The sequence below is a fragment of the Carassius carassius genome, chromosome 7 (assembly GCF_963082965.1).
Source record: "Carassius carassius chromosome 7, fCarCar2.1, whole genome shotgun sequence".
Taxonomy (NCBI): Eukaryota; Metazoa; Chordata; class Actinopteri; order Cypriniformes; family Cyprinidae; genus Carassius; species Carassius carassius.
In genome coordinates this window covers 20,781,253-20,796,288 of record NC_081761.1, presented here as the reverse complement: position 1 = coordinate 20,796,288, position 15,036 = coordinate 20,781,253, and the positions used below count along the sequence as shown (strand labels likewise).

The window sequence follows — 15,036 nt, the reverse complement described above, 5'->3', positions numbered from 1 at the left end:
CAATCTACAAGAGAAAGGGAGACCGAGCAGACTGTGGAAACTACAGAGGCATTTACTTGTTAGCCATTACAGGCAAAGTTCTGGCTAAAATCATACTCAGTCGGCTCAAAAGCATTGCCGAGCAAGTCTTACCAGAGAGTCAATGCGGCTTTAGGTCAGGGAGATCTACCACTGATATGATTTTTACTCTACGGCAGCTACAGGAGAAAGCAATGGAGCAACATCAGTCTCTCTTTGTGGTGTTCGTAGATTTCTCAAAGGCATTCGACACGGTCGATCGAGAAACTCTTTGGAAAGTCTTACAGATCTATGGATGCCCCGAGAAGCTTGTTAACATCATCAAGCAGTTTCACACAGGGATGAAAGGACAAGTCTTCATTGGTGGGGAACCCAGTGAAGCCTTCGAAGTTAACCATGGTGTGAAACAGGGATGCGTGCTTGCACCCACGCTTTTCTCACTATATCTCACAGCTGTGTTAGATTCAATGGGCCTTGATCTGCACAAAGGGATCTTTATTCGCACTAGGACAGACGGCAAGTTTTTCAACTTAGCCCGACTTAGAGCAACCACCAAGACCAGAGAACTATGCATCCGGGAGCTGCTCTATGCAGATGATGCTGCTCTCGTGGCTAACAACATTGAAGACATGCAACATATAGTAGACCGGCTTTCGTGGGCAGCAGACTTGTTTGGACTGAACATTAACATCTCTAAGACCGAACTTTTGTATCAACCACCACCAGTGTACTCCAACAATATGAGAGAGCCACAGCCAGTGACGGTGCATGGAGTGCCCCTGAAATCTGTCAAGGCCTTCACATATCTGGGCAGTACAGTGACCTACACAAACTCCTCAGATCTAGAAGTCGAGAGGAGAATTCAGTCTGCTACCAAGGCTTTTGGCTCTCTCGAGAAACGCCTCTGGAGCTGTCACGACATTTCGTGCAGAACAAAAGTGAAAGTCTACAATGCTGCTGTACTTCCTTGCCTGCTCTATGCCACCGAGTGTTTAACGCTCTACAGCAGGCATATCAAAATACTTACACAAGTTCAAATACGTCATCTACGTGCCATCTTACACATTAGATGGCAGGATCGAATCCCAGATGTAGAGGTAATCCAACGAGCTGGCTCTGTCAGTGTTGAAGCCCTTATTACATCATCACAACTGCGATGGGCTGGACATGTGCGCCAGATGAGTGACAGCCGACTGCCCAAAGCAGTTTTTTACGCAGAGCTAAAAGAGGGCAAAAGAAGCCGTGGTGGTCAAAAACTGCGTTTCAAAGATGCCCTGAAAAGGCATATGAGGAACACCGGTATCTCCCCGGAAAGCTGGGAGGAACAGGCCCTGCAGCGTGAGAAATGGCAGCGCAGATTGAAAACAGCAGTCGCAGCTGTTGAGAAAAAGCGTCAGAAAGAAAATGAGAAAGCTCATGAGAGGCGGCATTATTCCACTGCAGCAAAAGACTTTGTCTGTAGCAAATGCCATCGCTGCTGTAGATCGAGAGCAGGCCTTCTAGCCCACATGAGAGCTTGCCTACAATAGCCTCCAATCCAGACAGTCATCGTCGATACACGACGGACTGCCGATGATATATATATATATATATATATATATATATATATATATATATATATATATATATATATATATATATATCAATTTGCACTGGCTTCCAATAGCTGCTCGTATAAAATTCAAGGCATTGATGCCTACAAAACTACCACTGGCTCTGCACCCATTTACCTAAATTTGTTACTTCAGACTTATGTGCCCTCTAGAAGCTTGCGTTCTGCAAGTGAACGTCGCTTGATTTTGACATCCCAAAGAAGCACAAAGTCACTTTTATGGACTTTTAAATTAAATGTTCCCTCCTGGTGGAATGACCTCCCCAACTCTATCCGGACAGCTGAGTCCTTAGCCATCTTCAAGAATCGGCTTAAAACACATCTCTTCCATCTTTATTTGACCCTCTAACTTTAACACTCACTATTCTAATTCTATTCTTTAAAAAAATCTAACTACCTTTCTAATCTTTTTGTATTCTATTTTCTTTTCATTTATTATGCAATTGTATGTGTGTGTGTGTGTGTATGTGAAAAGATCTCTAACACTAGCTTGCTCTATTCTTTTTTTTTCTTTTTTTTCTTGTATTATTTAAAATCCCATGCTAGGTGTACTGTGTTAACCTAACTGAGACTTGTTATAGCACTTATATATCATTGCTCTTTTTGTTGTTTTTGATTGCTTCCACTGTCCTCGTCTGTAAGTCGCTTTGGATAAAAGCGTCTGCTAAATGAATAAATGTATATGTGTATGTGTATATATATATATATATATATATATACACACACACACACACACAGTAAACATTATGTAAACAAAAACGTTTTATTTTGGATGCAATAAATCAAGATTAATCGTTTTAACAGCAAATATAATTTAGACATGTACAATTTCTTTTTTGTACTAGTGCACAAAAAAAATGTAAATAACCGTCTAAAAACAAATGTTTTTGATAAGCACTTAATGTGCATAGAATATTTTTGTCTTTGTGTACACTACTGTTCCAGTGTTGGGGATCAGTACGATTTTATGCTCATCAAGGCTGCATTTAGTTGATCAAAAGTACAGAAAAATTTAACCGTAATATTATGAAATGCTATTAAATCTAAAATAATTGTTGAATAAATGTAAATATATTTTAACATGTAATTTATTCTTGTGATGCAAAGCTGAAATTTCAGCAGCCATTACTTCAGTCAGTGTCACATGATCCTTCAGAAGTCATTCTAATACACTGATTTGCTCAAGAAAGACAAAATTAAAAATGTTAGACTTTTTTTTTTTTAGGATAACAGTTTAAAAACCAGCATTCATTTAAAATACATATTTTTTGTAGCATTATAAAATGTCTTTTTGTCTCTTTTAATAATTTTAAGTATTTACCTGCAAATTAAAAGCATTATTATTACCATTTGAATGGTAGGGGATGTTTACAAAAATTCACATATGACAAAAACATCATGCATTATTTAAAAAAAAAAAAAATTAAATATCACAAATGAGAAATGTACAAAATTGCTGAAACTATATTTTGAAAAATAATAACTCAAGACAAGATAAAAGACAAAGAAAAAAAGAAATCTCTGACCAGCAGTAGATTTCCTGATTACCTGTTGATTTTTTTGGTCACTTTGAAATACTGGCCCATGACTGATCTCAGAAATACTAAGATCTTTAGTCTGTATTGATTGTTGGTTTACCTCAGCATAGACTCTGCTCTCAATGGCCCAGCCATTTATGGGTATGTCAGACTGTTTGTGCTGGAGTTTGTAGCCCTTTGCAATGCGGATCATCTGCTGCACCAGATCCAGTCCTGTGATACATTCAGTGATGGGATGCTCCACCTGAGAGAGAAAGACATACTCACAACATGAACTACTGCAAACAAATGGAACTACATGCTGCATTAATCTCATTTTACCAAAATACACAATGATTGGAATCTATCCCCAGAATTAAAAGGCTACAAATGACCTCCCACCAAACGCACTAAAACACTAACATAGGTGTTCAAGAGAGTCTTGTTAACTAGACAGCGCCTCTAACAACTAGTCATTAACCATGAGCGGAAATATTAAACCCTTTTCCTGCCCATGTCGCCCCTCCTCATTCTGCGTGCTTTCCTTTGGGAGGTCCAGACTAATGAGCTTTATAGACACTTTGATGTCCTCTGTGGCTCTGGGTTCTAGTGAAGTGGCAAGTGAAATGATGAAGATGAACATCCTACACTTCCTAGATACTAGTGTATGTTCTCTTGACACATTCAGCTGTGGTGCTCACGCAGGGACATGAGTTAAAGTCATCTCTCCAAACATTCATCCTGCGCGGTGTTCTTCTTGAGTCCCACAAATAAATCGGAGATCTGCTGTTGGTGACGACTGCAGTCGTATAAATTAGGATGGGTCTGCATGTATGTTCTTTAAATGTATTCTTTAAATGCAGATCCAACCAGGGCCCACTAGGGGGTCTCAGCAAAAAAAAAAAAAAAAGGCTTTTAATTATAATTAAGTATAATGTATTTAAAAAATATGCACAAAAATTACAGAGTATTTTTTCTTCTCTTTTCTGTCCTCTTTGTCTTGATGTAGTTCTTAAATCTTAAATCACAAAATGAAATGCAGTTTTTAATACATCTGTACAAGTGTTATTTTAGTATCATTAATATTTACATACAAACCTGTAGACGTGTGTTCATCTCCAAGAAGAAGAAGTTTTTCTTCGAGTCGACAAGAAACTCCACAGTGCCAGCTGAGGAGTATTTGACTGCTTTCGCCAGAGACACAGCCTGTTCTCCCATCGCTCTCCGGGTGTCTGGGTCCAGAAAGGTGCTAACACAAACATATAGCAATGTGGGTAGTTGCATAAGGTTGGTAGTGTACTGTCTGCACACAGCTCTCAACGGAATTCACTGCCTACTTTTGTGTTTGACATTTTTGCTGACAATTACTCATGCTGTAGCAGGTAACTGTTTTCTGAGCAGTCCTGTGCTACACTGCTCTTTCACTGCTATGCCCACTGAAGCATGAAAAACATGTCTGTGTACCTGCTAGAAGCCAGTGCAGGTCAAGTTTATTTAACTGCATTATCTTCTCATTAGTTTACTTGTTGTACTTGTTATTTATCTCTGAATCTTACTTTTTTCCCCCTTTTTATTGTTTTATTTTATTAAATTAAATGATTGAATTAAATTAGCTGATTTCATTAAATCAACCAAATTAAATAACTGAATTACATTAAAGGAATAGTTAGGACCCTTGCAGTCTATGTGAGGGTCAGAAAGCTCTCGGATTACATCAAAAATATCTTAAACGGTGTTCTTAAGATGAAGGTCTTACAGGTTTGGAACGACATGAGGGTGAGTAATTAATGACAGAATTTTCATTTTTGGGTGAACTATACCTATAAATTAATTTTTATGACACATGGTGTAGTCATATGTGTATACCATATTTTCCCCTTTCTTGTAATTGTCAGGTTGACTCCAGATTTTAAAAAAAAAAACCTGCTCAAACCTGGGGGCCTCCTCCACCACTTTCTGGTTTCTTCTCTGGATAGAGCACTCTCTCTCATTCAACCACAGAGCATTGCCGTGTTTGTCTGCCAACACCTGCAACCAACAACAGAATCCATTAGCACAAATACCCAAAATGAGGCCACTCAGAAAAATCCCATGTCACTGTAGAGAACTTAATCCATTATGCATTCATTATCCATTTATTCATTCTCTGGGAATCGAACAAATGACCTTTGCATTGCTAGTGCCATGCTTTACGGTTTGCGCTCCAGGAATGTTACTGAATCTAGAGGTTTTATTTATAATTACCGGTAGTTGAGTAGAATGTGCGACTCGAGGTAAAGCTCTTTAGTCAGAGATAAACAGAATGGTTTTGTGGACTTCCCTGAAGCTAAAACATTAGAGCATGGCCCTAGTTACACCAAGGTAATGGGTTCGATTTTTAGGGAATGCAAGAACTAATAAAAATGTGTATGTGATGTAAGTCACTTTGAATAAACCAGACACACATGCAAAAGTCTGGGTGAAACTTTTCTTAAACTGTAAACGGTTATAAAGATAAGAAAAGGAAAATTACTATACTGTGCGCTGTTCTATTCTATTCCTCATTTTGGGCAACAATCATTATATTTTAGATACTTCGTTTTAGTTGGCACTCAAGAGAAAGAATTGTGACCCTGGATCACAAAACCAGTCATAAATAGCACAGGTATATTTGTAGCAATAGCAAATAATACATTGTAAGGGTGAAAATCATCTGTTTTTCTTTTATGCCAAAAATCATTAAGGGAAGATCTTGTTCCATTAAGATTTTCTACCATAAATATATAAAAACTTCATTTGTGATTAGTAATATGCATTGCTAAGAACTTAATTTGGACAACTTTAAAGGGTGATTTTCTCAATATTTAGATTTTTTTGCAGCACCTTCGAATTCCAGATTTTCAAATAGTTGTATCTCGACCAAATATTTTCCGATCCTAACATACCATACACCAACTGAATGCTTATTTATTCTTTTTTTTTATTGACCCTTATAACTGGTTTTGTGGTCCAGGGTCACATTTAAACTGAATGAACTGGTCTTGAACTGGCCCACTTAACTGCTTTTCAGTAATCAGTTATGACTATGGGTGGTTGAACTGTTTTAATCTAATTAATATTCATAAGCCAGGTTGGGAGCATTTATAACTACAGGTGTCCAACAAATAAAAAATGATCAGTAAAAATGATTTTAAATTATAACAATATTTCACATTATTGCAGTCTTACTATATTTTTAAATTAAATAAATGCAGCCTTGGGGAGCCTAAAAGAAACATTTTAAACGTCTTTCTGTTCCCACTTTTATTTTCATTTTTTATTCAAGACTAATGAAGAAGCTTCTAGGAAGATCTCAAATTAACCAGGCTGGAATCTAGTTGGAATCTAGGCATGATATTTTTAGGCGTGACTACATTACTATTGTAATACTATAAAAGGATTCAGAGAAGTTCATATATACACAAGTAAGGTGGCGATTATACTATAAATACCTGAATCTCAATATGTCTGGGGTTATCTATGAACTTCTCAATCAGCAAACGGTCGTCTCCAAAACTTGATGCTGCTTCCTGAGAGGAAAAACGAAAGCCTTCCCTGAAACAAAATATCAAAACTTCATAAGACTTCATCACTTTACAATAGCAATCAACATTTTTAGTTCCGAATCCTTAAAGAATACACATAATTGCATGATCTTACAGTCATACTTGATTATTCAACAACTACTTGTGCATTATTAACTTCTATTTATGGTTAGTTAAGATAGGTTTTTTTTTTTTTTTTTTTTTTATTAACTTTAGAAATAACTACCATTTCTGTCTGGTTATAGGGACATGAGAGATGAATGACTGACTGTGAACGACCAGATTAAACTGTGCGGATCTCAGTTCATCTGGCTGTTGTAGGAGAACTAGACATTTGTGGCAAGAGACTTCCTCTTCAGCAGATAAGCATCTATTTGCCTGAGGACTCTCTCTCTCTCTCTCTGTCTCTGTCTCGGTCTCCACTGAATTGCATGAGTGACTATTTTGCCACTCAAGATAAATCCAATTAAAGCTTAAACAAAAGCCTGGCGTCCGTTTACGCCAACAAAAGACACAATTAACAGCAACATTTTTCTCAAGAACAGAGGAAGATGAGGAGGGAGCGAGGCAGAGAGAATCTAAAAGCTTGATTTGTAAATGGCAAACTGTAGAGTCTGTCTCTTAGTTTTCTACATGTAAACGTGGATTACAAAACGTCACTTAGTTTGTTTGCATTCCCGATTCCTCGTACCACTGACCTAAAACCAAATCATTTAAGTAATTAACTAATTAGTCTAATAAAGCTTAGAACTACTCAAATAAGAACCTTTGAGTTCTTATTACACAGGGTCTCAGGTTCTGATAACTGCTTAAAAACATCCCTAAATCTGCTTTTCTCACGTCTCACCTGGTTTCCTCATCATTCCAGGCAATCCTCATCCCTTTTCCGCCTCCACCAGCAGACGCCTTTATCATGACAGGATAGCCTTCAAGAGACGGACACAAATTCTCAGTTTGATTTATCACATCACCTTATTCTTGAGAGATGAAAACTACTATAAAATTATTCACACATTTAATAACTCTTACCAATTTCTCCTGCAATTTTCACAGCCTCTTCCGCATCCTGAAATAAAAAAAAAAAAAAATTAAAAAAAGAAAACATCAACTTGCTTAGTAAATCCATATCTGTTTGTGATTAATGGCCTGCCAGTTCCATATTTTGTCCAGCAGGGGGAGCAATATCGCATAGTAGTTTTTATTACCTACTGTAGACCGTTTTTGTGATTTAAGGTTAAATGTTCAGATTTGATCAAAAGTCACCTGAATAGTACTATTACTTATAGTACTACCACTATTATGATTTTGAATGTAATAAATAATTTTATGACATTGATTTATGATTTATTTTCAGTTTCATAATTAAAAGCTTGGTTCTAAAACAAAAATGTAACAATATAATCTGTAATTACAAAAGTAGGACTTTCTGGAAAAAAAAATTGAAGCCAAAAAATTATGATAGTAATGATAAATCCACAATAGTTTAAAATCGGATTTCAATTTTACTGAAATTGGATCTAAAAATTGTAACATTGTGTAACAAAAAAAAAAAAAGAAAAGCTGAATCTGGTTTGTTTTAATTGATATAATAATAAAGCAACACCGGAGACAACAATGACTGAAGTGACTTGAAGAAACCCGAATTCAAACCGTATACTTGTATTAGTCCTGAAACAGCATAAGTGTCACACTACGCTTCAAGGCAATTTATTTAAAAAGTTCTTTTAGGAATTATCTAATGTGCTTTGTTGTATAAATAACATTACGAACTGATGAGTGTTAAGGCCCACTGTAACATTTCTGTGACAGAAGTTTTTCCATTTTCTCGTAAAAAAATAAAATAATTAATAATTATGTTGGAAATTAGAAATAAATGTAATAAATTATATTAAATACTTGAAAGACTGTCAAATTTACTCTAAAACAATGGGCAATCACTATGTTATCTGCTTTTTTGCATACAAAAAAATAAATAAATATCAAATAATTTCCTGCCCAAATTGCTGCTGTGATTGTTTTAAGATTCCAAGTTTAGTGACAATAGGTCATATTTAATCGCTTTAAACAATTGTTGCGATTATGCAACTCCAAATTACAAAATAACTGTTTACAAACAATTACTGAAAGTGAACAAGCACTGAAATGTTCTTTCTCACCAGATGTTAAAATACATTAACAGCAGAGATCTACACTAGCAATAAATGAAGTTAAGCTAAGGTGAGAAATCCAGCAGAAGGGACTAAAGGAGAGATGTTGGCGTGTGTGTGTGTGTGTGTGTGTGTGTGAGAGAGAGAGTCAGACTGTGATCAGTGTGCTGATGTTATCAGGGTCATTGAAGAGGTTCACAGATGCTAATGCCCATACAATCAGAGTCATGCAGCACATCTTTGCTTTATAGAGCCCTATCAGCTCAGGAAGTGTCAAAACGGCCACTACACACGGCCATTAAAAGCCATTTAAACAGCATGCAGGAGGAGGGGATGGAAGGGGGAGGGAGAAAACTGTAGTTAAGAGCTTTTTTATATGCTTTGCAACCAAGCACATATATGTATAACACACTACTGTTGAAAAAGGGTTGGGTCAGTAAGATACTTAAAAAAGGTTTTTGAAAGAAGTCTCTTCTGCTCACCAAGATTGCATTTATTTGTTAAAATGTTTTATACAAAATTGTAATATTTAAAAAAATTACTGTCATTTAAAATAACTGTTCTATGTGAATATATAGTAAAAATTTAATTTATTCTTGTGATGCAAAGCTTAATTTTAAGTCTTCAGTGTCACTTGATTTTATTATTATTAAATTCAAATCCTTGTATTAGTTATTGAAAACAGTTAATATGTTAGTAGAACATATTATGTTTCAGTATTATTTGATGAAAAGAACAGAACAAAACAGATTTTTTTAAGTATAATTTTAACAGTAACATATACTGATAAAAAATAAGGATTAAAAAAAAAAACATTATAGATTAACACTAAGTTAGTTCCAGTACAGGGAAAATGTGTAAAAGAACTATTTTTCTTAAACTACATTTAAAGTAATTTTACAGTAAAACTCTGTTAATTGTACAGTTTTTAGAAGTAAAAAGGAACAAATCAACTTAAACACTACCAGTCAAAATTGTAAGATGTTTAATGTTTTTAAAAAAGCTCACCAAGCCTGAATATATTTGAGCCAAAGTACAGCAAATAGTAAAATTTTTAAATATTTTTACTATTTAAATTAACTGCTTTCTATTTGAATATATGTTAAAATGTAATTTTCTCCTGTGATTTCAGAGCTGTATTTCAGCATCATTACTGCAGTCACATGATACTTCAGAAATCATTGTAGTATTCTGATTTGCTGCTCAAAAATGTATTATTAATATTGTTGTTGAAAAAGGAGTATTTTTTTTTCAGGTTTCTTTGATGAATAGAAAGTTCAGAAGAACAGCATTTATCTGAAACCGAAATATTTTGTCTTTATAATAAAATTAATTTCAATAATTTCTTTCCCCCCAAAATTAAACCGATTCCACATTTTTGAATGGTATAGTGTGTAATTTTACAAAAGCTTTTTTATTTGAGATAAATGCTGATCTTTGGATCGTTCCATTTAACGGTTTTAAATATTGATAATAATAATAATAATCAGAATATTAGAATGATTTCTGAAGAATCATGTGACTGGAGTAACGATGCTAAAAATTCTGCTTTAAATCGCAGGAATAAATTACATTTAAAAAATATATTCAAATAGAAAGCAGTTATTTTAAATAGTTAACATTTTAGGCTTGGTGAGCAGAAGATAATTCTTAAAAAATAAAAAAAAAACACTAACAATTTTAACTGGTCAAAAACGTTTAACTGGTACTAGTATACAATTTACAGTCAGAAACTGTAAACTGATATTCTCAGAATTCTCTGTGACAATCCACATTTAAAAGTTACTAAATTATCATGTTTCTTAATAGTTTTTGTTGATTTCGGAAGACTTGAGTAATGGCTGCTGAAAATGCAGCTTTCCATCACAGAAATAAAATCCCATTTTATATACACATATATACACATACACATGTGTATATATATATATTTTATCCGCACCACATATGTACTAGGGATGCACGATCATGATTTTTCATGGCTGATTCTGATACAGATTTTTTTTTTTTTTTAAGCAACTAACAAGAAGGAAAGTATGCATAAACAAGATGTAACTATATAGTTCTACAATCCAAACACAATCAACACACATTCATCAAGATGTTTCTTAATCAGCATTCAGTATTTTAGTTTTTACATTTAAAAAAGGTCTTTACCAGTGAGACTAAATAAAAGTATGCTATATAAATACATTATTTCAAAATGTTAAAATCAAATAATGTTGGTGCGAATAAAACAAAGATGCAAAGAGTTTCATTCATTCAATTAAAAATGGGTAATGATTCACATCTATATATTTTTACTTGAGCAAATGAAAAATAAACAACTATATTAAAAAATATAGATTTGAATCATTACCCTAAAAATTTTTAATTGAATGAAACTTTTTCAGTGTGCTACAGCATGTGATTTTTAAATCAAATTAAGCCGATGTAATTTTAAGGTAAAATAAAAACAATCATCCTATACAGAACTGAACATTTACTTCTGGCTTTTCAAACGTGTATGCAAATTCTACTTGCATTTCAGTTTTGTCACAGTTTAGTCGGTTTCGTTTCTCATCCAACACGTGAGAAGTTGAGCTGAACATCCCTTCACGGTCTCCGCTTGTGCAGGTGCGGACAGGTACAGTACACTCGCACAGCTTCAGTGAGCAGGAAAGGGACTCTTATTTGTGCGCCAGTACACCAACAGCTGTTCACTTCCTGCTATCTGTGCCTCAGACGTGTAGCTCTGCACTTCCAGTGCTGAACGGCTGCCTGTGTCCTACGCACAGATTTATACTTCCACACAAATGACATGGCGAATGATTACAATGTAGTCTGTGCACGCGGGTGCACTTCTGGAAAAATCGGCCGAAAAAAAGACCAAAAACCGGCCGATTGCCGATAGTGTATTTTAAGTAAAAATCGGTCGGTTCCGATTTATGGCCAGTCAACCGGTGAATCCCTAATATGTACTGTATTTGCGTTTTATCAAGATGCTGTTTGTTTAGCTCAGCTAGAAGAGTAATAGAAAATAGTTTTGATAAAGCACCAATCATGAAGCTGGCCAAAAGAAAAAGTGTTTGTGAAAATGCTTTTAAAGATAAACAGCATAAGTATGTGAGAAGTAATTAATAGGAAAATACATAGGACAAAAATAAAAAATAAATAAATAAAACATCCCAAATGTTGATCTGACCTTGACCACCCCATCAAATCCTGGGATGGTGTTGACGTTAGCAGCTTTGGCGATGAGTTTGCTCTCAATCTTATCCCCCATGGCCTGGATGGCATGCGTGTCAGGACCAATGAAGGACACCCCCTCGGCCGCCTGTAGAGAAGGAATTCATAATAAGGCATATTTTATGTCATCGAAGTTATTTATTCTGAGCACATGCACATGACTACAGGCATTAAAATCTATTAAGACAGAAATATGTCCGAAAATGTCACCTCACGCTGCACAACTCGCATGACTCCGAGAAAATCTGATTGTACATCATAATACACAGCCACAGATTTTATTCCCACATCAAACCACAACACACCTGCAGCTGTACTCTTCTGGTCATAATAAACGGCTGTGTATAATCATGATCTGATTTCACATTTGTTCACAGCACCAGTCAAAAGTTTGGACACACGACTGATGTATGTTTCTTATGATCTTAAGGAACTTACAGTACAGTTCAAAGGTTTGATGTCAGAAAGGGTTTTTATTATTATTAAAAGAAATGAATACTTTAATCCAGTAAGGATGCATTATATTGATCAAATGTGAGAATAAAGACATTTATAATGTAATAGATGATTTACATTTCAAATAAATGCTGTTCTTTTGGACTGTATATCTCCGTATCCACTAAAATATGAAGGAGCAGAACTGTTTTCAACATTGATAATTAAAATAAATGTTTCTTGAGCTGCAAGTCATTATGTCAGAATGATTTCTGAAGGATCATGTCACACTCAAGACACTCAGAAAAGTCAACTTTGCATAACTGGAATAAATTACATTTTACAATATATTCACACAGAAAACATAATATAGTTTAAATAGCAATAATATTTCACAATATTACGGTTTTTACTGCATGTTTGATCAAATACATATAGAAATAAACTTGAACATTAGTGTAAACAGAAAGATTTATGAATAAATACTCACATCTCATTTGTGTGTAAATCTGTAAATTTCTTTATAAAATTATTATCTCCATATATTATGTCTGCAGATACATGTAAACTCAAACTTTTTTTTTAAACATACCTATATAAAACGTTTACTATAAGCACTGGTCATGCACAGCATTTTGAAAATCTAAATCCCTCTTCCTTTAAAGAGGTAAATGACCATACTTTTGTTGCCAGGGGAATCAAATCCCTTTACACACAAAAAAAAGACCCCTGGGGTATGAACTTTAATGAGGTAAAGAGGTAGCTTCAGGTAATGCCTGCAGAAACATGCATCTAAATAACGAAGCCAGAAAAAAGAACGGGAAAAAGGAGATCTGTTCTATTCTTTGTTAGTCTCGAGAATCGGGAGGCTATTGCTTCCTGGCTAATATACTACAGATAGTATGCCTGGGGCGCGCAGAACCCACAGAGCTCTGTAATTAAAAGAGGGCTTTGACCCCATGACTCTTTCAGCTCCAACCGGACCCATGGTGTCATGAGATAAAGGATAAATATAAATGAAGCCAAAAAAGTGATCTGTTTGTTCTTGACAAGTGCTTGGGAAAAGAAACAAACTAAGGTGTCAACAAAATCAGCGTCTGTAATCAACTAAAGCTATTTAAAAATCACTAAAACTAATAAAGTGGACAAATACCACAGGGGAGTTTATTTTTCACTGAATCAGAAGTCTGCAAGCCCAAAAAAATTTAAAGATTAAAATATGATATGTAAAATACAACATAAAATAACGTATCTGATTGATTGATACAAATGTGGCAAATGAGCAACAACCTTTTAATCTCAAAGAACTCCAGAACAAAAACAAAACAAAAACACAAAAAAAACAGCATAAAATACTTAAACAAAACCAAATTCCAAACAACAATAAACAAAACAAAAACGCATAAAAACAAAAGAATCTAAAACAAACAAAATAACACAAAAAAACTAAAACAAAAAAAATCCTCTAAACATAGCAAACACAGAAAACAAAACACTAAACAAATAAAAGATATTGTAATAAAACACTGCAAAACACGTCAAAATCAACAAAATTCAAAACAGAATAAAGCGCAAAAAGAACTCAAATACAAAACTAAAAACACAAAAGTTAAGTAAACTAAAGGGCTCACATAAAATGGAAAACATAAAATACATAAATGGGACACAATATCATTTAAATACACTGACAAATTATGGTGGCCCCAGTCACGCTAGAGAGCCTTCCCTCAAACCCCTGTCAGTGTCTCTGCAGAGTTCTGGAAAATTAAATCCAATAAAATGCTTGGGCCTATTCAACCTCTCTCCTCCTCCTGTTCATTTTTATAAGTACCACATGCACAAACGCACATGAGGACATTCAAAGGGATAGACAACCGGCAAGCCTCTACAACAACAGTAAAAAGAGTGTGAGCTTCTAGAAGTGTCAAAAACTTGTGTGTGTGCAGGAGAACACTAGGATAATGAAAACATCTTGTTCAAGACAACATCCAAAGAGTGAAAAGGAATGAAAACACACACACACACGCGCACACTCCACTCAAACTCAATCTCCTCTCCACTATTGAAAAGCACTTCTCTTTTAACATGCTAAAGAGGCTGTAGAGGTAATCCTAACAGAGCTCTCTAGGCTGAACTTGCGCATGCCCAGGGGCTCTGGCCAATCGTTTGTGCTGCGTAAAACTGTACTAACAGTCGGGCAGAGGGGCAGCTATTCAGGATGGGGGACTCATTCACCTCTTATTCATGTGGGGGGTATTGCTATTCAACTGCTAATGTAATGACATCTTCATTTCCACACACACACAGAAGGCAGTGGATGGCCCACTCATCGTGTGTGTGTGTGTGTGTGTGTGTGTGTGTGTGTGTGTGTGTATAGGGTAATGTAAAAGAGTGACTGGGGGATGGAAAGGTAGAGGTAATTGAGCATGTACAGGTGTTATGAACCAAACTATTTATATTTATTCATAAAGCAGACACTTTTAACAAAAGCATAGGGTAAGTGAGACAAAAAATGTATG

General features: G+C 35.1%; 1 protein-coding gene across 1 annotated transcript in view; it reads right to left on the bottom strand.

Moving 5' to 3' along the window:
• The window catches only part of pcca (propionyl-CoA carboxylase subunit alpha), a 53,083-nt gene that overhangs the window by 21,327 nt on the left and 16,720 nt on the right, over window positions 1–15,036 (bottom strand). The window contains exons 7-13 of the mRNA XM_059554150.1: window positions 12,039–12,170; window positions 7,740–7,776; window positions 7,558–7,636; window positions 6,618–6,720; window positions 5,081–5,175; window positions 4,246–4,396; window positions 3,269–3,412 (exon numbers count right to left, since the gene is read on the bottom strand). Of these exons, the coding sequence (XP_059410133.1) occupies window positions 3,269–3,412; window positions 4,246–4,396; window positions 5,081–5,175; window positions 6,618–6,720; window positions 7,558–7,636; window positions 7,740–7,776; window positions 12,039–12,170 (741 nt within the window). The remainder of the gene's footprint in view (window positions 1–3,268; window positions 3,413–4,245; window positions 4,397–5,080; window positions 5,176–6,617; window positions 6,721–7,557; window positions 7,637–7,739; window positions 7,777–12,038; window positions 12,171–15,036) is intronic.